General features: G+C 41.0%; 1 protein-coding gene across 2 annotated transcripts in view; it reads right to left on the reverse strand.

Moving 5' to 3' along the window:
* The window catches only part of nisch (nischarin), a 43,171-nt gene that overhangs the window by 12,416 nt on the left and 6,373 nt on the right, over positions 1 to 24,382 (reverse strand). The window contains exons 5-14 of one of the 2 annotated variants that reach the window (XM_038983922.1): positions 23,984 to 24,147; positions 23,753 to 23,848; positions 22,098 to 22,193; positions 21,518 to 21,670; positions 21,303 to 21,371; positions 20,751 to 20,936; positions 20,345 to 20,473; positions 6,559 to 6,675; positions 3,794 to 3,917; positions 1,681 to 1,805 (exon numbers count right to left, since the gene is read on the reverse strand). In XM_038983922.1, coding sequence (XP_038839850.1) covers positions 1,681 to 1,805; positions 3,794 to 3,917; positions 6,559 to 6,675; positions 20,345 to 20,473; positions 20,751 to 20,936; positions 21,303 to 21,371; positions 21,518 to 21,670; positions 22,098 to 22,193; positions 23,753 to 23,848; positions 23,984 to 24,147 — 1,259 coding nt within the window. Of the gene's footprint in view, positions 1 to 1,680; positions 1,806 to 3,793; positions 3,918 to 6,558; positions 6,676 to 20,344; positions 20,474 to 20,750; positions 20,937 to 21,302; positions 21,372 to 21,517; positions 21,671 to 22,097; positions 22,194 to 23,752; positions 23,849 to 23,983; positions 24,148 to 24,382 lie in introns of those variants that run through there. The other variant, XM_038983923.1, reaches the window with a different exon arrangement.

Below are 24,382 nucleotides of genomic sequence, written 5' to 3' on the forward strand. Positions count from 1 at the left end.
TCTTTTTATTAGAGGCCATCACTCTGTTTTCCCCCGCAATTGCATAGCCTATAGAAATGTTTTGCAACATGAGCTCATGGGCTCTCATGAAGTGTTTGATTAGATTTTCGATACATTTGCATTGATGTCAGAGTGATTAGAGGGACAATAGAGTGCTGAGTACCAGGCAGGTAGCAAGTTTGGTAGGCTACTAATGATCAGCAGCAGCATCAGAGCTTGGAGAGGCCTAATTACTGTGACTAAACAGTCATGTGGCATTTGACTGGCTTTATGACTCGTGACTGCCGGTGTGGGGGTAATACGTTCACCGCAACAGCCCTAACCACAGGTGGACGCCAATCAAGTTGTAGAACCATCTCAAGGATGGTCAATAGAAACAGGATGCACCTGAGCTCAATTTGGAGTCTCATAGCAAAGGGTCTGAATACTTATGTAAATAAGGTATTTCAGTTTTTAGATTTTGTATAAATTAGCAAAATTTCTAAAAACCTGCTTTCAGTTTGTCATTATGGGGTATTGTATGTAGATTTATGAGGATTTTTTTTCTTTTTTAATCCATTTTAGAATAAGGCTGTAACGTAACAAAATGTGGAAAAAGGGAAGGGGTCTGAATACTTTCCGATTTTAAACTTGAACAATTCCCAAAATCTGATATTCGACCAAATGCTGGCCTTTAAACATCCAAATATTTCATACAATATTCTGCCCATATTGGGACTCGGCTTGACTGATCTCCTTCCTATAGGCCTACAATGAAATATATAATTACATTTGAATCATAAAGTGCATTCACAATTGCATGCTCGGCTTCAAAAGCCCAGATCAATACATTTTGTAAATGTGTTTAATGGTGGCCTCTGGTGGTTAAAACGAGCATTAAAAGCAAGAACTGTAAAAGTACCATTCCACACCACGGCATACCGCACGCTATACCGTGGTATGTCACAACTTTTAAATTGTGGGCCGAAGTTTACTTAAGGCAAAAACTAAAGGAGGGTGGATGGTCGGGGTGGATATGTAGGCGTATAACGCGAACGCCAAGCAACCGTAAGGTTGCGTGTTATGAATCTCATCATGGACAACTTTAGCATTTTAGTAACTTTGCAACTACTTACAAATTTCTAGCTACTTTCCAACTACTTAGCATGTTAGCTAACCCTTCCCATAACGTTAACCTTAATTCCTTGGCTAGCTAACATTAGCCAGCTAGCTAACGTTAGCCAACTAGCAACCTAGTTAAATTGGAATTTGTCAAATATACGCATTGTAAATTCGTAACTTATTGCACGAATTGCAATTCGTAACATATCATACTAATGATCCTTTGTTACATCATATGAATTGTAATTGGTAACATATCATACAAAATGGTTAATGGACATCCACATATGTACACATACATACCATACCCAATCATACTAATTTCAGTACTCCAGATTTTCGTTTACTATGTTACGTCTACCCCTGAGTTCAGGTTGTTTTTTTTGACAATTTTACATACAGTATGTAACGATTTGTATTTTACGTTTTAAGAATCACTATTATAATTTTTTTTAACGGTAAAGTTCACAAAGAAACTAAACGTTATTTTTCTTGCGGCAGATTCCATATTACAAAAGAAATTGTGAAAATGTCATAATATTTTTGTATTTTTTTTGTGTAATCAGATGAAAGACTCACCTGTAGTTGTTCCTCACAAGGCAGAGTGTTTACATCATCATAGCATCGCTGGGTATCAAGTGCAATAAAATCCACAGGAGTCAATATTGTAGGGGTAACAAAGGCTTCTTCTTTACATATCACTTCTGGAACAAAACAAATGTAAATAGTCATCTGAAATGTATACTGCTACGCTTCAACGTGTGTTTAGTGTGAGCATACGTCACGGTTAAAGCACAGTGTATATCACAGTGGTAAGAGTTACAGTGGTAAGAGCTGTGTGTCTCAGGGGGATTCGTGATGTATTAGTAGGAGCTGTGTGTCTCAGGGGGAGGGATTAGTGATGTATTAGTAGGAGCTGTGTGTCTCAGGGGGAGGGATTCGTGATGTATTAGTAGGGGCTGTGTGTCTCAGGGGGATTAGTGATGTATTAGTAGGGGCTGTGTGTCTCAGGGGGAGGGATTAGTGATGTATTAGTAGGGGCTGTGTGTCTCAGGGGGAGGGATTAGTGATGTATTAGTAGGAGCTGTGTGTCTCAGGGGGATTAGTGATGTATTAGTAGGAGCTGTGTGTCTCAGGAGGAGTAGTGATGTATTAGTAGGAGCTGTGTGTCTCAGGAGGAGTAGTGATGTATTAGTAGGAGCTGTGTGTCTCAGGGGGAGTAGTGATGTATTAGTAGGAGCTGTGTGTCTCAGGGGGAGTAGTGATGTATTAGTAGGAGCTGTGTGTCTCAGGGGGACTAGTGATGTATTAGTAGGAGCTGTGTGTCTCAGGGGGATTAGTGATGTATTAGTAGGAGCTGTGTGTCTCAGGGGGAGGGATTAGTGATGTATTAGTAGGAGCTGTGTGTCTCAGGGGGAGGGATTAGTGATGTATTAGTAGGAGCTGTGTGTCTCAGGGGGAGGGATTAGTGATGTATTAGTAGGAGCTGTGTGTCTCAGGGGGAGGGATTAGTGATGTATTCGTAGGAGCTGTGTGTCTCAGGGGGATTAGTGATGTATTAGTAGGACCTGTGTGTCTCAGGGGGATTAGTGATGTATTAGTAGGACCTGTGTGTCTCAGGGGGAGGGATTCGTGATGTATTAGTAGGAGCTGTGTCTCTCAGGGGGAGGGATTCGTGATGTATTAGTAGGAGCTGTGTGTCTCAGGGGGAGGGATTAGTGACGTATTAGTAGGAGCTGTGTGTCTCAGGGGGATTAGTGACGTATTAGTAGGAGCTGTGTGTCTCAGGGGGATTAGTGATGTATTAGTAGGAGCTGTGTGTCTCAGGGGGATTAGTGACGTATTAGTAGGAGCTGTGTGTCTCAGGGGGATTAGTGACGTATTAGTAGGAGCTGTGTGTCTCAGGGGGATTAGTGATGTATTAGTAGGAGCTGTGTGTCTCAGGGGGATTAGTGATGTATTAGTAGGAGCTGTGTGTCCCAGGGGGATTAGTGATGTATTAGTAGGAGCTGTGTGTCTCAGGGGGATTAGTGATGTATTAGTAGGAGCTGTGTGTCTCAGGGGGAGGGATTAGTGATGTATTAGTAGGAGCTGTGTGTCTCAGGGGGTGACGTCTGGGACTGCTCAAAGACGAGATCGTTAGCCCTAAGATTGCGTCACTGACCAGCCCACGTTAAACGAGCCTCAGTGACGACCGCGCGCCCTGAGTAGGCAAGGACATGGGGCTTTTGTCTCCGATCTCAAAAACTTGTCTGAGAAAGCTAAAAATCGGGGCCAAAATCGTGTAGTGTACACTCGGTTTAAGAGCGTTGAAGCACGAGGCTCAACTTCTCCACTGTTTTGGTCCTGTTGCTACCACGCTGTAACAGCATGAACCAAACCTGTGCACATGCGAAGATACTACGTGTGACTGTGTGAGAGCGAAGTCGTGCATCTCGCTCATCGCAATATCTGCAGTGCTGCTCGTGATAACGTCATTTCGCTGAGTCTACCTTTAACACAGTGACTGGTATAGAGCTGCTGAGAGAGAGAGAGAGAGAGAGAGAGAGCGAGCGAGAGAGAGAGCGAGAGAGAGAGAGGGCGAGAGAGAGAGGGCGAGAGAGAGCGAGAGAGAGAGAGAGTAGTGTTGAGAGAGCTAGAGCATATAGAGCAGAGCAGGCCCCACCCAGCAGCCTGATACATACATGATTACCTTGGCTGGAGCAGGCTGGGGCTAAGGCTGAGGAGAGGAGAGAGGAAGAGGAGGAGGAAGAGGCGGCAGCGACAGAGGAGGAGATGGAAGATCCACCACCAGACAGCCTGGAGTCCTCACTGATCTGACAAACACACCAGCAGGCTTCGCTTTAGTCAACATATAATATAGAGGAATATTCTATATAATCAACCTCTATACCAGAGGTGTCAATGTGCTGTTTTGCCAACTCCTATACCATTGTTACAGGCAAGACAGCACAAACAGATCTGGGACTCAGGCTTGCTGCATTCAATACGATAGTAAATGGTTCATTTTCGATAGACCTTTTTAAGTTAGCAAGGAAAAGGATATTAGCATTTCTTTTTTGGGGAAAGAACCCCCCCCAAAGATATCAGTAATACTGTAATAACACCCCCAAAGATATCAGTAATACTGTAATAACCCCCCAAAGATATCAGTAATACTGTAATACCCCCCCTCCCCCCAAAGATATCAGTAATACTGTAATACCCCCCCCCCCCCAAAGATATCAGTAATACTGTAATACCCCCCCCCCCAAAGATATCAGTAATACTGTAATAACTCCCCCCAATATATCAGTAATACTGTAATAACCCCCCAGATATCAGTAATACTGTAATAACCCCCCCAAAGATATCAGTAACACTGTAATAACCCCCCCCAAAGATATCAGTAATACTGTAATAACCCCCCCAAAGATATCAGTAATACTGTAATAACCCCCCAGATATCAGTAATAACCCCCCAAAGATATCAGTAATACTGTAATAACCCCCCCAAAGATATCAGTAATACTGTAATAACCCCCCCCCAAAGATATCAGTAATACTGTAATAACTCCCCCCCCAAAGATATCAGTAATACTGTAATAACCCCCCCAAAGATATCAGTAATACTGTAATAACCCCCCAAAGATATCAGTAATACTGTAATACCCCCCCCCCCCCAAAGATATCAGTAATACTGTAATACCCCCCCCCCCCCCAAAGATATCAGTAATACTGTAATACCCCCCCCCCAAAGATATCAGTAATACTGTAATAACTCCCCCCAATATATCAGTAATACTGTAATAACCCCCCAGATATCAGTAATACTGTAATAACCCCCCCAAAGATATCAGTAATACTGTAATAACCCCCCCAAAGATATCAGTAACACTGTAATAACCCCCCCAAGGATATCAGTAGGTGTAATAACCCCCCCAAAGATATCAGTAATAGTGTAATACACCCCCCCAAGATATCAGTAATAGTGTAATACCCCCCCCCCCCCAAAGATATCAGTAATACTGTAATAACCCCCCCAAGGATATCAGTAGGTGTAATAACCCCCCCAAAGATATCAGTAATAGTGTAATACACCCCCCCAAGATATCAGTAATAGTGTAATACCCCCCCCCCCCCAAAGATATCAGTAATACTGTAATAACCCCCCCAAGGATATCAGTAGGTGTAATAACCCCCCCAAAGATATCAGTAATAGTGTAATACCCCCCTCCCCAAGGATATCAGTAATAGTGTAATACCCCCCTCCCCAAGGATATCAGTAATACTGTAATAACCCCCCCAAAGATATCATTAATACTGTAATAACCCCCCCAAAGATATCATTAATACTGTAATAACCCCCCCAAAGATATCAGTAATGCTGTAATAACCCCCCAAAGATATCAGTAATGCTGTAATAACCCCCCCAAAGATATCAGTAATACTGTAATAACCCCCCCAAAGATATCAGTAATACTGTAATAACCCCCCCAAAGATATCAGTAATACTGTAATAACCCCCCAGATATCAGTAATACTGTAATAACCCCCCAGATATCAGTAATACTGTAATAACCCCCCAGATATCAGTAATACTGTAATAACCCCCCCAAAGATATCAGTAATACTGTAATAACCCCCCCAAAGATATCAGTAATACTGTAATAACCCCCCCAAAGATATCAGTAATACTGTAATAACCCCCCCAAAGATATCAGTAATACTGTAATAACCCCCCAAAAGATATCAGTAATACTGTAATAACCCCCCAGATATCAGTAATACTGTAATAACCCCCCCCCAAAATATATCAGTAATACTGTAATAACCCCCCCAAGATATCAGTAATACTGTAATAACCCCCCCAAAGATATCAGTAATACTGTAATAACCCCCCAGATATCAGTAATACTGTAATAACCCCCCCCCCCAAAGATATCAGTAATACTGTAATAACCCCCCCCCCCCCCCCAAAGATATCAGTAATACTGTAATAACTCCCCCCCCCCCCCCAAAGATATCAGTAATACTGTAATAACCCCCCCAAAGATATCAGTAATACTGTAATAACCCCCCCCCCCCAAAGATATCAGTAATACTGTAATAACCCCCCCCCAAAGATATCAGTAGGTGTAATAACCCCCCCAAAGATATCAGTAGGTGTAATAACCACCCCCCCCCAAAGATATCAGTAGGTGTAATAACCCCCCCAAAGATATCAGTAGGTGTAATAACCCCCCCCCCAAAGATGTCAGTAGGTGTAATAACCCCCCCCCCCCCCCCCCAAAGATGTCAGTAGGTGTAATAACCCCCCCATAAATATCAGCAATACTTGAAGTATCCCCCCCAAAGACATCAGTAATACTGTAATAACCAGTTGTAAGATGCTCCTGTTCACAGAGATCAACAGGCTCAGAACATTAGACAAATTTACCACAAATCATTATTCTGCCATTGGTTATGGCACCTTACCTTCTTCTCGTTGTTGTTGGCCATTCGGTCTTTAGATTCTTTGGCTTTCTGAATAGCTTTCAACACCTCCACAGTGTCCAGCTCTTTCTCTGTCGGCGCAGTGCTGTCCAAGCATACCTGTTAGACAAGGACATCAACAATCAGTGGGTAGGGAATATAGTACAGTTACAACCTACTACTACTACTACAGTTACAACCTACTACTACAGTTACAACCTACTACTACTACAGTTACAACCTACTACTACTACAGTTACAACCTACTACTACTACTACTACAGTTACAACCTACAACTACTACTACAGTTACAACCTACAACTACTACTACAGTTACAACCTACTACTACTACTACAGTTACAACCTACTACTACTACTACAGTTACAACCTACTACTACTACTACAGTTACAACCTACTACTACTACTACAGTTACAACCTACTACTACTACTACAGTTACAACCTACTACTACTACAGTTACAACCTACTACTACTACAGTTACAACCTACTACTACTACAGTTACAACCTACTACTACTACTACTACAGTTACAACCTACTACTACTACTACAGTTACAACCTACTACTACTACGACAGTTACAACCTACTACTACTACTACGACAGTTACAACCTACTACTACTACTACGACAGTTACAACCTACTACTACTACTACGACAGTTACAACCTACTACTACTACTACGACAGTTACAACCTACTACTACTACTACGACAGTTACAACCTACTACTACGACAGTTACAACCTACTACTACGACAGTTACAACCTACTACTACGACAGTTACAACCTACTACTACGACAGTTACAACCTACTACTACGACAGTTACAACCTACTACTACTACTACGACAGTTACAACCTACTACTACTACTACGACAGTTACAACCTACTACTACTACTACGACAGTTACAACCTACTACTACTACTACAGTTACAACCTACTACTACTACAGTTACAACCTACTACTACTACTACTACTACAGTTACAACCTACTACTACTACTACTACAGTTACAACCTACAACTACTACTACAGTTACAACCTACAACTACTACTACAGTTACAACCTACAACTACTACTACAGTTACAACCTACAACTACTACTACAGTTACAACCTACAACTACTACTACAGTTACAACCTACAACTACTACTACAGTTACAACCTACAACTACTACTACAGTTACAACCTACAACTACTACTACAGTTACAACCTACTACTACTACTACAGTTACAACCTACTACTACTACAGTTACAACCTACTACTACTACTACAGTTACAACCTACTACTACTACTACTACAGTTACAACCTACTACTACTACTACTACAGTTACAACCTACTACTACTACGACAGTTACAACCTACAACTACTACGACAGTTACAACCTACTACTACGACAGTTACAACCTACTACTACTACGACAGTTACAACCTACTACTACTACAGTTACAACCAACTACTACTACTACAGTTACAACCTACTACTACTACTACAGTTACAACCTACTACTACTACTACAGTTACAACCTACTACTACTACAGTTACAACCTACTACTACAGTTACAACCTACTACTACAGTTACAACCTACTACTACTACAGTTACAACCTACTACTACTACAGTTACAACCTACTACTACTACAGTTACAACCTACTACGACTACAGTTACAACCTACTACTACTACTACGACTACAGTTACAACCTACTACTACGACTACAGTTACAACCTACAACTACTACTACGACTACAGTTACAACCTACAACTACTACTACGACTACAGTTACAACCTACTACTACTACTACTACAGTTACAACCTACTACTACAGTTACAACCTACTACTACAGTTACAACCTACTACTACTACAGTTACAACCTACTACGACTACAGTTACAACCTACAACTACTACTACGACTACAGTTACAACCTACAACTACTACTACGACTACAGTTACAACCTACAACTACTACTACGACTACAGTTACAACCTACTACTACTACTACAGTTACAACCTACTACTACTACTACAGTTACAACCTACTACTACTACTACTACAGTTACAACCTACTACTACTACAGTTACAACCTACTACTACTACAGTTACAACCTACTACTACTACAGTTACAACCTACTACTACTACAGTTACAACCTACTACTACTACAGTTACAACCTACTACTACTACAGTTACAACCTACTACTACTACAGTTACAACCTACTACTACTACAGTTACAACCTACTACTACTACAGTTACAACCTACTACTACTACAGTTACAACCTACTACTACTACTAGTTACAACCTACTACTACTACTACTACAGTTACAACCTACTACTACTACTACTACTACTACTACTACTACAGTTACAACCTACTACTACTACTACTACAGTTACAACCTACTACTACTACTACTACAGTTACAACCTACTACTACTACTACTACAGTTACAACCTACTACTACTACAGTTACAACCTACTACTACTACTACAGTTACAACCTACTACTACGACTACAGTTACAACCTACTACTACTACTACGACTACAGTTACAACCTACTACTACTACTACGACTACAGTTACAACCTACTACTACTACTACTACTACAGTTACAACCTACTACTACTACTACTACTACTACAGTTACAACCTACTACTACTACTACTACTACTACTACTACTACTACAGTTACAACCTACTACTACTACTACTACTACTACTACTACAGTTACAACCTACTACTACTACAGTTACAACCTACTACTACTACAGTTACAACCTACTACTACTACAGTTACAACCTACTACTACTACAGTTACAACCTACTACTACTACAGTTACAACCTACTACTACTACAGTTACAACCTACTACTACAGTTACAACCTACTACTACAGTTACAACCTACTACTACTACTACTACAGTTACAACCTACTACTACTACTACAGTTACAACCTACTACTACTACTACTACAACCTACTACTACTACTACAGTTACAACCTACTACTACTACTACAGTTACAACCTACTACTACTACTACAGTTACAACCTACTACAGTTACAACCTACTACTACTACAGTTACAACCTACTACTACTACAGTTACAACCTACTACTACTACTACAGTTACAACCTACTACTACTACTACAGTTACAACCTACTACAGTTACAACCTACTACAGTTACAACCTACTACTACTACAGTTACAACCTACTACTACTACAGTTACAACCTACTACTACAGTTACAACCTACTACTACAGTTACAACCTACTACTACTACTACTACAGTTACAACCTACTACTACTACTACTACAGTTACAACCTACTACTACAGTTACAACCTACTACTACTACTACAGTTACAACCTACTACTACTACTACAGTTACAACCTACTACTACTACTACTACAGTTACAACCTACTACTACTACTACAGTTACAACCTACTACTACTACTACAGTTACAACCTACTACTACAGTTACAACCTACTACTACAGTTACAACCTACTACTACAGTTACAACCTACTACTACAGTTACAACCTACTACTACAGTTACAACCTACTACTACAGTTACAACCTACTACTACAGTTACAACCTACTACTACAGTTACAACCTACTACTACAGTTACAACTACAGTTACAACCTACTACTACAGTTACAACTACAGTTACAACCTACTACTACAGTTACAACTACAGTTACAACCTACTACTACAGTTACAACCTACTACAGTTACAACCTACTACTACTACAGTTACAACCTACTACAGTTACAACCTACTACTACTACAGTTACAACCTACTACAGTTACAACCTACTACTACTACTACAGTTACAACCTACTACTACTACTACAGTTACAACCTACTACTACTACTACAGTTACAACCTACTACTACTACTACAGTTACAACCTACTACTACAGTTACAACTACTACTACTACTACAGTTACAACCTACTACTACTACTACAGTTACAACCTACTACTACTACTACAGTTACAACCTACTACTACTACTACAGTTACAACCTACTACTACTACTACAGTTACAACCTACTACTACTACTACTACAGTTACAACCTACTACTACTACTACTACAGTTACAACCTACTACTACTACTACTACAGTTACAACCTACTACTACTACTACTACAGTTACAACCTACTACTACTACTACTACAGTTACAACCTACTACTACTACTACTACAGTTACAACCTACTACTACAGTTACAACCTACTACTACAGTTACAACCTACTACTACAGTTACAACCTACTACTACAGTTACAACCTACTACTACAGTTACAACCTACTACTACAGTTACAACCTACTACTACAGTTACAACCTACTACTACAGTTACAACCTACTACTACAGTTACAACCTACTACTACAGTTACAACCTACTACTACAGTTACAACCTACTACTACAGTTACAACCTACTACTACAGTTACAACCTACTACTACAGTTACAACCTACTACTACAGTTACAACCTACTACTACTACTACAGTTACAACCTACTACTACTACTACAGTTACAACCTACTACTACTACTACAGTTACAACCTACTACTACTACTACAGTTACAACCTACTACTACTACTACAGTTACAACCTACTACTACTACTACAGTTACAACCTACTACTACTACAGTTACAACCTACTACTACTACTACAGTTACAACCTACTACTACTACTACAGTTACAACCTACTACAGTTACAACCTACTACAGTTACAACCTACTACAGTTACAACCTACTACTACTAGTTACAACCTACTACTACTACTACAGTTACAACCTACTACTACTACTACAGTTACAACCTACTACAGTTACAACCTACTACAGTTACAACCTACTACAGTTACAACCTACTACAGTTACAACCTACTACAGTTACAACCTACTACAGTTACAACCTACTACTACTACAGTTACAACCTACTACTACTACAGTTACAACCTACTACTACAGTTACAACCTACTACTACAGTTACAACCTACTACTACTACTACTACAGTTACAACCTACTACTACTACAGTTACAACCTACTACTACAGTTACAACCTACTACTACTACTACAGTTACAACCTACTACTACTACTACAGTTACAACCTACTACTACTACTACAGTTACAACCTACTACTACTACTACAGTTACAACCTACTACTACAGTTACAACCTACTACTACTACTACAGTTACAACCTACTACTACAGTTACAACCTACTACTACAGTTACAACCTACTACTACAGTTACAACCTACTACTACAGTTACAACCTACTACTACAGTTACAACTACAGTTACAACCTACTACTACAGTTACAACTACAGTTACAACCTACTACTACAGTTACAACCAACTACAGTTACAACCTACTACTACAGTTACAACCTACTACAGTTACAACCTACTACTACTACTACAGTTACAACCTACTACTACAGTTACAACTACAGTTACAACCTACTACTACAGTTACAACTACAGTTACAACCTACTACTACTACTACAGTTACAACCTACTACTACTACTACTACAGTTACAACCTACTACTACTACTACAGTTACAACCTACTACTACAGTTACAACTACAGTTACAACCTACTACTACAGTTACAACTACAGTTACAACCTACTACTACAGTTACAACTACAGTTACAACCTACTACTACAGTTACAACTACAGTTACAACCTACTACTACTACTACAGTTACAACCTACTACTACTACTACAGTTACAACCTACTACTACTACTACTACAGTTACAACCTACTACTACTACTACTACAGTTACAACCTACTACTACTACTACTACAGTTACAACCTACTACTACTACTACTACAGTTACAACCTACTACTACTACAGTTACAACCTACTACTACTACTACAGTTACAACCTACTACTACAGTTACAACCTACTACTACAGTTACAACCTACTACTACAGTTACAACCTACTACTACAGTTACAACCTACTACTACAGTTACAACTACAGTTACAACCTACTACTACAGTTACAACTACAGTTACAACCTACTACTACAGTTACAACCAACTACAGTTACAACCTACTACTACAGTTACAACCAACTACAGTTACAACCTACTACTACAGTTACAACCTACTACAGTTACAACCTACTACAGTTACAACCTACTACTACTACTACAGTTACAACCTACTACTACAGTTACAACTACAGTTACAACCTACTACTACAGTTACAACTACAGTTACAACCTACTACTACAGTTACAACTACAGTTACAACCTACTACTACTACTACAGTTACAACCTACTACTACTACTACTACAGTTACAACCTACTACTACTACTACTACAGTTACAACCTACTACTACTACTACAGTTACAACCTACTACTACAGTTACAACTACAGTTACAACCTACTACTACAGTTACAACTACAGTTACAACCTACTACTACTACAGTTACAACTACAGTTACAACCTACTACTACTACTACAGTTACAACCTACTACTACTACTACTACAGTTACAACCTACTACTACTACTACTACAGTTACAACCTACTACTACTACTACTACAGTTACAACCTACTACTACTACTACTACAGTTACAACCTACTACTACTACTACTACAGTTACAACCTACTACTACTACTACTACAGTTACAACCTACTACTACTACTACAGTTACAACCTACTACTACTACTACAGTTACAACCTACTACTACTACTACAGTTACAACCTACTACTACTACTACAGTTACAACCTACTACTACAGTTACAACCTACTACTACTACTACAGTTACAACCTACTACTACTACTACAGTTACAACCTACTACTACTACTACAGTTACAACCTACTACTACTACTACAGTTACAACCTACTACTACAGTTACAACCTACTACTACAGTTACAACTACAGTTACAACCTACTACTACTACTACAGTTACAACCTACTACTACTACTACAGTTACAACCTACTACTACTACTACAGTTACAACCTACTACTACTACTACAGTTACAACCTACTACTACAGTTACAACTACAGTTACAACCTACTACTACAGTTACAACTACAGTTACAACCTACTACTACAGTTACAACTACAGTTACAACCTACTACTACTACTACTACAGTTACAACCTACTACTACTACTACTACAGTTACAACCTACTACTACTACTACTACAGTTACAACCTACTACTACTACTACTACAGTTACAACCTACTACTACTACTACTACAGTTACAACCTACTACTACTACTACTACAGTTACAACCTACTACTACTACTACTACAGTTACAACCTACTACTACTACTACTACTACAGTTACAACCTACTACTACTACTACTACAGTTACAACCTACTACTACTACTACTACTACAGTTACAACCTACTACTACTACTACTACTACAGTTACAACCTACTACTACTACTACTACTACAGTTACAACCTACTACTACTACTACTACAGTTACAACCTACTACTACTACTACTACAGTTACAACTACAGTTACAACCTACTACTACTACTACAGTTACAACCTACTACTACTACTACAGTTACAACCTACTACTACTACTACAGTTACAACCTACTACTACTACTACAGTTACAACCTACTACTACAGTTACAACTACAGTTACAACCTACTACTACAGTTACAACTACAGTTACAACCTACTACTACTACTACAGTTACAACCTACTACTACTACTACAGTTACAACCTACTACTACTACTACAGTTACAACCTACTACTACTACTACAGTTACAACCTACTACTACAGTTACAACTACAGTTACAACCTACTACTACAGTTACAACTACAGTTACAACCTACTACTACTACTACAGTTACAACCTACTACTACTACTACAGTTACAACCTACTACTACTACTACTACAGTTACAACCTACTACTACTACTACTACAGTTACAACCTACTACTACTACTACTACAGTTATAACCTACTACTACTACTACTACAGTTACAACCTACTACTACTACTACTACAGTTACAACCTACTACTACTACTACTACAGTTACAACCTACTACTACTACTACTACAGTTACAACCTACTACTACTACTACTACAGTTACAACCTACTACTACTACTACTACAGTTACAACCTACTACTACTACTACTACTACAGTTACAACCTACTACTACTACTACTACTACAGTTACAACCTACTACTACTACTACTACTACAGTTACAACCTACTACTACTACTACTACTACAGTTACAACCTACTACTACTACTACAGTTACAACCTACTACTACTACTACTACAGTTACAACCTACTACTACTACTACTACAGTTACAACCTACTACTACTACTACTACAGTTACAACCTACTACTACTACTACTACAGTTACAACCTACTACTACTACTACTACAGTTACAACCTACTACTACTACTACTACAGTTACAACCTACTACTACTACTACTACAGTTACAACCTACTACTACTACTACTACAGTTACAACCTACTACTACTACTACTACAGTTACAACCTACTACTACTACTACTACAGTTACAACCTACTACTACTACTACTACAGTTACAACCTACTACTACTACTACTACAGTTACAACCTACTACTACTACTACTACAGTTACAACCTACTACTACTACTACTACAGTTACAACCTACTACTACTACTACTACAGTTACAACCTACTACTACTACTACTACAGTTACAACCTACTACTACAGTTACAACCTACTACTACAGTTACAACCTACTACTACAGTTACAACCTACTACTACAGTTACAACCTACTACTACAGTTACAACCTACTACTACAGTTACAACCTACTACTACAGTTACAACCTACTACTACAGTTACAACCTACTACTACAGTTACAACCTACTACTACAGTTACAACCTACTACTACTACTACAGTTACAACCTACTACTACTACTACAGTTACAACCTACTACTACTACTACAGTTACAACCTACTACTACTACTACAGTTACAACCTACTACTACTACTACAGTTACAACCTACTACTACTACTACAGTTACAACCTACTACTACTACTACAGTTACAACCTACTACTACTACTACAGTTACAACCTACTACTACTACTACAGTTACAACCTACTACTACTACTACAGTTACAACCTACTACTACTACAGTTACAACCTACTACTACTACAGTTACAACCTACTACTACAGTTACAACTACAGTTACAACAGTTACAACCTACTACAGTTACAACCTACTACTACTACAGTTACAACCTACTACTACTACTACAGTTACAACCTACTACTACTACTACAGTTACAACCTACTACTACTACTACAGTTACAACCTACTACTACTACTACAGTTACAACCTACTACTACTACTAGTTACAACCTACTACTACAGTTACAACTACAGTTACAACCTACGACTACAGTTACAACCTACTACTACTACAGTTACAACCTACGACTACAGTTACAACTACAGTTACAACCTACTACTACAGTTACAACCTACTACTACAGTTACAACCTACTACTACAGTTACAACTACAGTTACAACCTACTACTACAGTTACAACTACAGTTACAACCTACTACTACAGTTACAACCTACTACGACTACAGTTACAACTACAGTTACAACCTACGACTACAGTTACAACCTACTACTACCACTGCTACAACTACTGATGTTGCTGCTACTACTACTGTTGCTGCTACTACTACTACTGTTGCTGCTACTACTACTACTGTTGCTGCTACTACTACTGCTGCTGCTACTGCTGTTGCTGCTACTATCACTACTACTACTGCTGCTTCTGCTAGTATGGCTGATAGTTGAGAATTATCTGTTAATTGAATGATTAGAATATTCCGCCCTGAAACATATAATTGTATGGAATTGATTAGAATGTATAAAATCATAATCAATAAATGTGTAGTCTAGTCAGAATTAGGGTAAAGACAATATGTCTTTATGTTATTTTAAACACAGACTGTCTGAGCTCGGTGCCGACCTGACTAGAGATTTGGGAGAGAACGGGGAGTACGTCTGAAGGACAAGGTCTCAATAATCTCTGTCGGCTGGGTAGTGAGACAGTGTGTGCGTAGCAGGACATTGTGTGCGTCTGTTTGTGTGTATGTGTGTGCGTCTGTTTGTGTGAATGTGTGTGCGTCTGGTTGTGTGTATGTGTGTGCGTCTGTTTGTGTGTATGTGTGTGCGTCTGTTTGTGTGTATGTGTGTGCGTCTGTTTGTGTGTATGTGTGCGCGTCTGTTTGTGTGTATGTGTGTGCGTCTGTTTGTGTGTATGTGTGTGCGTCTGTTTGTGTGTATGTGTGTGCGTCTGTTTGTGTGTATGTGTGTGCGTCTGTTTGTGTGTATGTGTGCGCGTCTGTTTGTGTGTATGTGTGCGCGTCTGTTTGTGTGTATGTGTGTGCGTCTGTTTGTGTGTATGTGTGCGCGTCTGTTTGTGTGTATGTGTGCGCGTCTGTTTGTGTGTATGTGTGTGCGTCTGTTTGTGTGTATGTGTGCGCGTGGGAAGTCAGTATAAAATGAATTGTTTTGTATTCTTGACTTCAGAACGTTCCCGTGAATAAACCTTTTTGACTATGTTAGCTGGGCCTCCGTCTGTTTCATTCAACCAGGATCTTACAAATTCTGGTTTGCAGACTGAGTAATATAATTAAATTGGGTTATGAACCTGGAGAACATAATTCTCTTATCAAAGGCTAATACTACTACTGCTGCTGCTAGTATGGCTAATACTACTACTGCTAGTATGGCTAATACTGCGGCTAATACTACTTCTACTACTGTTGCTGCTCCTACTACGGCTAAAATGAATACTACTGCTGCTGCTGCTACTATGGCTAATACTACTACTACTGCTGCTGCTAGTATGGCTAATACTACTGCTAGTATGGCTAATACTACTACTACTGCTAGTATGGCTAATACTACTACTACTGCTAGTATGGCTAATACTACTACTACTGCTAGTATGGCTAATACTACTACTGCTAGTATGGCTAATACTACTACTACTACTGCTGCTAGTATGGCTAATACTACTACTACTGCTGCTAGTATGGCTAATACTACTACTACTGCTGCTAGTATGGCTAATACTACTACTGCTAGTATGGCTAATAATACTATTACTGCTGCTAGTATGGCTAATACTACTACTGCTAGTATGGCTAATACTGCGGCTAATACTACTTCTACTACTGTTGCTGCTCCTACTACGGCTAAAATACTACTGATGCTGCTACTATGGCTAATACTACTGCTGCTACTACTACTACTGATGCTATGTCTAATACTACTACTGCTGCTATGGCTAATACTACGACTACTACTGCTGCTATGGCTAATACTACGACTACTACTGCTGCTATGGGTAATACTACTACTGCTACTATGGATAATACTACTACTACTATGGCTAATACTAATACTGATTGAGTCTGTAATACCAATATGTTTCAAGCAGACCCCCATAGTCCCTGTGCCCAAGAACACAAAGGCAACCTCCCTAAATGACTGTATACCCGTAGCACTCACGTCTGTAGCCATGAAGTGCTTTGAAAGGTTGGTAATGGCTCACATCAACACCATTATCCCAGAAAACCTAGACCCACTCCAATTTGCATACCGACAAAACAGATCCACAGATGATGCAATCTCTATTGCACTCCACACTGCCCTTTCCCACCTGGACAAAAGGAACACTTACGTGAGAATGCTATTCATTGACTACAGCTCAGCGTTCAACACCATAGTACCCTCAAAGCTCATCACTAAGCTAAGGACCCTGGGACTAAACACCTCCCTCTGCAACTGGATCCTGGACTTCCTGACCGGTCGCCCCCAGGTGGTGAGGGTAGGTAACAACACATCTGCCACGCTGATCCTCAACACTGGAGCTCCTCAAGGGTGCGTGCTCAGTCCCTTCCTGTACTCCCTGTTCACCCACGACTGCATGGCCAGGCACGACTCCAACACCATCATTAAGTGTGCTGACGACACAACAGTGGGAGGCCTGATCACCGACAACGACGAGACAGCCTATAGGGAGGAGGTCAGAGGCCTGGCCGGGTGGTGCCAGGACAACAACCTCTCCCTCAACGTAACCAAGACTAAGGAGATGATTGTGGACTACAGGAAAAGGAGGACCGAGCACGCCCCCATTCTCATCGACTGGGCTGTAGTGGAGCAGGTTGAGAGCTTCAAGTTCCTTGGTTTCCACATCACCAACAAACTAGAATGGTCCAAACACACCAAGACGGTCGTGAAGAGGGCATGACAAAACCTATTCCCCCTCAGGAAACTAAAAAGATTTGGCATGGGTCCTGAGATCCTCAAAAGGTTCTAAACCTGCAGCATCGAGAGCATCCTGACTGGTTGCATCACTGCCTGGTATGGCAACTGCTCTGCCTCTGACCGCAAAGCACTACAGAGGGTAGTGTGTACGGCCCAGTATATCACTGGGGCTAAGCTGCCTGCCATCCAGGACCTCTATACCAGGCGGTGTCAGAGGAAGGCCCTAGAAATTGTCAAAGACCCCAGCCACAGACTGTTCTCTCTACTACCGCATGGCAAGAGGTACCGGAGTGCCAAGTCTAGGACAAAAAGGCTTCTCAACAGTTTTTACCCCCAAGCCATAAGACTCCTGAACAGGTAATCAAATGGCTACCCGGACTATTTGCATTGTGTGCCCCCAACCCCTCTTTTTACGCTGCTGCTACTCTCTGTTTATCATATATGCATAGTCACTTTAACTATACATTCATGCACATACTACCTCAACTGGGCCGACCAACCAGTGCTCCCGCACATTGACTAACCGGGCTCTCTGCATTGTGTCCCGCCACCCGCCAACCCCTCTTTTACGCTACTGCTACTCTCTGTTCATCATATATGCATAGTCACTTTAACCATATCTACATGTACATACTACCTCAATCAGCCTGACTATCCGGTGTCTGTATGTAGCCTCGCTACTGTATATAGCCTCGCTACTGTATATACCCTGTCTTTTCACTGTTGTTTTATTTATTTACTTACCTATTGTTCACCTAATACCTTTTTTGCACTATTGGTTAGAGCCTGTAAGTAAGCATTTCACTGTAAGGTCTACTACACCTGTTGTATTCAGCATTTCACTGTAAGGTCTACCTACACCTGTTGTATTCAGCATTTCACTGTAAGGTCTACTACACCTGTTGTATTTGGCGCACATGACAAATAAACTTTGATTTGATTTACTACTACTACTATGGCTAATACTACTATGGCTAATACTACTACTACTATGGCTAATACTACTATGGCTAATACTACTACTACTACTATGGCTAATACTACTACTATGGCTAATAATACTACTACTATGACTAATACTACTACGACTAATACGACTAATACTACTACATGGTAGCCTCCCCCACTAAGAAGTCAGTCTGTCTTACACTCTGTGTGTGTGTGTGTGTGTGTGTGTGTGTGTGTGTGTGTGTGTGTGTGTGTGTGTGTGTGTGTGTGTGTGCGTGCGTGTGTGCGTGCGTGCGTGTGTCCATACCTCTGAGGCGCGGTCCCAGAACTGAGCCAGCACCTTGGTTCTGTAGTCCGGGATGATACACATGGGGTTGTTAGACAGGATCAGCTTCTCCAGGCAGGGCAGCGTTCCTATGTACCTGATCTCCTCCAGCTGAGAGGACAGAGGAAATTCAGCAGTTTACTCAACTGTACATGTTATGTTAAATACCACTGCAGTTCCTGTAGCTAGTAACTTCACTGTAGTAAAAGCAGTTTTAGACCAGCTACTGTTAAATAGCTTTGTGACAAGTGCTGATGTAAAAAATAAATTTTGAACAATCAGAATACTAGCTACCACAGTTTGTTGAAGCTGAGGTCCAGGTTGACCAGAGAGCATAGTTTAGTGAGGCCTGATTGATTGATTGGATGCTGCAGAGTGATTACCCTACCTGTCCTAGCTTGTTGGAGCTGAGGTCCAGGTTGACCAGAGAGTATAGTTTAGTGAGGCCTGCGAGACTGTCTAGCTGGTTGCCTGCCAAGTTGAGGGTCTTGATGTTACCCAGTTTGGTGTGGGCCCCCTCTAACACTGTCAAAATGTTGTAAGAAAGGTCCAGGTGGATCAGGTTGTACAGGTGCTGAAACACAAGCAGAAAACAACAACATGAAGACAAAATGGACGTCCTGTTATTGTCTCGGGTGCTCTTTTTACTTTTCTCTAGAAATGGCCTCAACTAGCCAAAACATCATCAAGTCAAATACAGTGTTGGGAGTGACAGGTTAATCCTGTAACATGATTAGCTACTTCAACAAACACAGTAATAACATGTTACGTGTTTTATTAGGGGAACATTAAAATATTTACATTAAATGAAGCCACACAACCACCAAGATATGGGGCTCTATTGTTTTAGAATGTTGTTTTGACAATACGTCATATCTATTGTAAACATCTCTGTACCAGAGGCCTACATTCTCTATGTACGTCTCTAGTCTGTACATACCTGAAGGTTTTCCACCGTAGAGAGCTCATTGGAACTAAGATCTAAGAATTCTACTTTTGGTATCAATTTCTGAAAAATAGGACAAAATAAAAATGGTTTACAGAATTACACATATAGTCAATTGTATTATGGCCAAACTTAGACGTAATGAATAACACAAAAACCATGAATAACACAATCATTATTATTATTGATATGAGTGTAGGGTCTCTCACCACTGAGTTGTCTATGCAGCCTATGTGGTTGTGGCTCATGTCCAGAGTGGTGAGAGTCTTCCAGGTAGGGATGATGGTGGTGACGGGACAGTCTGAAAGCGCTCCCTCTGCTACCCACTGAGGGGACTCACACGCCTCCGGAACCAGCACATCCTACACAACAAAGGTAGAAATCAATACATTTACATTTTACATTTTAGTCATTTAGCAGACGCTCTTATCCAGAGCGACTTACAGTAGAGTGCATACATTTTATTACATTTTACATACTGAGACAAGGATATCCCTACTGGCCAAACCCTCCCTAACCCGGACGACACTATGCCAATTGTGCGTCGCCCCACGGACCTCCTGGTTGCGGCCGGCTGCGACAGAGCCTGGGCGCGAACCCAGCCCAGCCTGGGCGCGAACCCAGAGACTCTGGTGGCGCAGCTAGCACTGCGATGCAGTGCCCTAGACCACTGCGCCACCCGGGAGGCCCGGGTCAATACAGATTGACCTACCACCCACACACACAAGCACGTACAGACAGACAGACACACAGACACTAATCAACTGTGAGTAAAGATGGACGTGTTACCATCATGGATGCTGCAGTGTGGTGGACACTCAGCGTGACCAGACAGGGTTTTAGAGAAGGCAGTCCCATGATCTGGGCCGAGTTGCACTCACTTATCTGGAAGAAAATGATTTTAAAAATGAAACAGAGAACAAGTGACGGTTTAATTATCAATAGGACTTTCTATGCTAACATGACTAAACGGTAACACTTTAGAATAATGTTCATTACTAAGTATTAATTAACTGTTTATAAGTATTACCCAGGTCCAAAACAGAATATTTCCGCAGATCCTTTTTACCATATACTGAAGATTTTTTATCACCAATAATTTAGTTCTATATCAGCTGATGGTTTGCTACTTTTAGTGTCTGTGTGTCCTTGTGTCTCATGGTCTATTTAAGGGTAACGGATGTATTGGCTGGTCCAATCAAATGTCTCCTCTTGGGGATTAATAACGTACTATCTTAACTACCTAGCCTGGTCCCAGATCTGTTGGTACCGTCTTGCTAATAATGACAATAGGAAGCACAGATCTGAGATCAGGCTAACCATTATAGTCCAAGGGCCACCCACCAAAAAAAAAGGCTTCAGAAATGCTGTTTCATGACCCAGGAAAAGGAAATGCAAATTGTTGACATCATTTTGTAGATAATGTTATTAAGTGGAAGAATGTGTGATATACAACTTGTAAAAGTTGCACATTAATTAAATATTATAAATCAAAAAAGGTATGATTTTTAAATCATTGCATAGAAAGCAACGTATGTACCGAACCGAAGGAATACTGAAATAATACGAGTTAAATTCATTTTGAACGTTTCAACAGCTTCTTTTCTCAGATGCCAGAACAGAGCTTTATGTATCTGTCGGGACCTTGAATGTTTTGAGAGCTGTGTCAGCTAGCAGACATTGTTCTGTCTTTAGCTTGGCTAGCAGGCACAAGTAATAATGGCCCTGTAGATGAAATACAACTGCCAAAACGTCTTCTATTAACTGACAAAACAACTGCACATGGTTAAGACTCGATGCTATATAGCATAACTATGTTATTTTTCATTACATTATCTACATAATGTTGTTGAAATGTTGCAGTTTTGTTTTCTGGGTCATGGAACCTTGGACCGTCACCCACGGGCCCTTGGACCGTCACCCACGGGCCCTTGGACCGTCACCCACTGGCCCTTGGACCGTCACCCACTGGCCCTTGGACCGTCACCCACTGGCCCTTGGACCGTCACCCACTGGCCCTTGGACCGTCACCCATTGGCCCTTGGACCGTCACCCATTGGCCCTTGGACCGTCACCCATTGGCCCTTGGACCGTCACCCATTGGCCCTTGGACCGTCACCCATTGGCCCTTGGACCGTCACCCATTGGCCCTTGGACCGTCACCCATTGGCCCTTGGACCGTCACCTATTGGCCCTTGGACCGTCACCTATTGGCCCTTGGACCGTAACCTATTGGCCCTTGGACCGTAACCTATTGGCCCTTGGACCGTAACCTATTGGCCCTTGGACCGTAACCTATTGGCCCTTGGACCGTAACCTATTGGCCCTTGGACTGTAACCTATTGGCCCTTGGACTGTAACCTATTGGCCCTTGGACTGTAACCTATTGGCCCTTGGACTGTAACCTATTGGCCCTTGGACTGTAACCTATTGCTAGTACATACCTCTATCTGTAGGAGAGCTTTAAAGACTGAAAGGTCAAACGTGAGGCTGTCTTCCTGGATGTTACTGGTCCCCACCTCTCCTCTGGTGCCTGTGATCTGGGAGAACAGTAGAGACCAAACAAGACATGGCTAAACCCTAGTGGTTTTTTAAGGGCGCATGTGCATAGATCAAATCATATTAGCTACAGATTCAGAGATGTCGAGAGAGAGAGAGAAAGAGAGAGAGTTCACCTTGAGGTATTTGAGTCTGCAGGTGAAGTCCAGAATGTGTCCCAGGTCTGCCTTGGCGTCACCATTAGAGCAGGTAGGTTTGGCCAGCTTCAGCTGCTGAGTGATGGCATACAGTTGGAGGGGACACAATGTGAACACCTCACCAGCCACCAGCAACTGCTCTCCTGCAATCAATCAAATTCTTTATTGTTCCTGTTCGGACATTTGTAGTACAGCCAGTCAGTCAGGGTAGCGCAGCCAGTCAGTCAGGGTAGCGCAGCCAGTCAGTCAGGGTAGCGCAGCCAGTCAGTCAGGGTAGCGCAGCCAGTCAGTCAGGGTAGCGCAGCCAGTCAGTCAGGGTAGCGCAGCCAGTCAGTCAGGGTAGCGCAGCCAGTCAGTCAGGGTAGCGCAGCCAGTCAG

Source organism: Salvelinus namaycush, unplaced genomic scaffold (genome assembly GCF_016432855.1).
Source record: "Salvelinus namaycush isolate Seneca unplaced genomic scaffold, SaNama_1.0 Scaffold20, whole genome shotgun sequence".
NCBI lineage: Eukaryota > Metazoa > Chordata > Actinopteri > Salmoniformes > Salmonidae > Salvelinus > Salvelinus namaycush.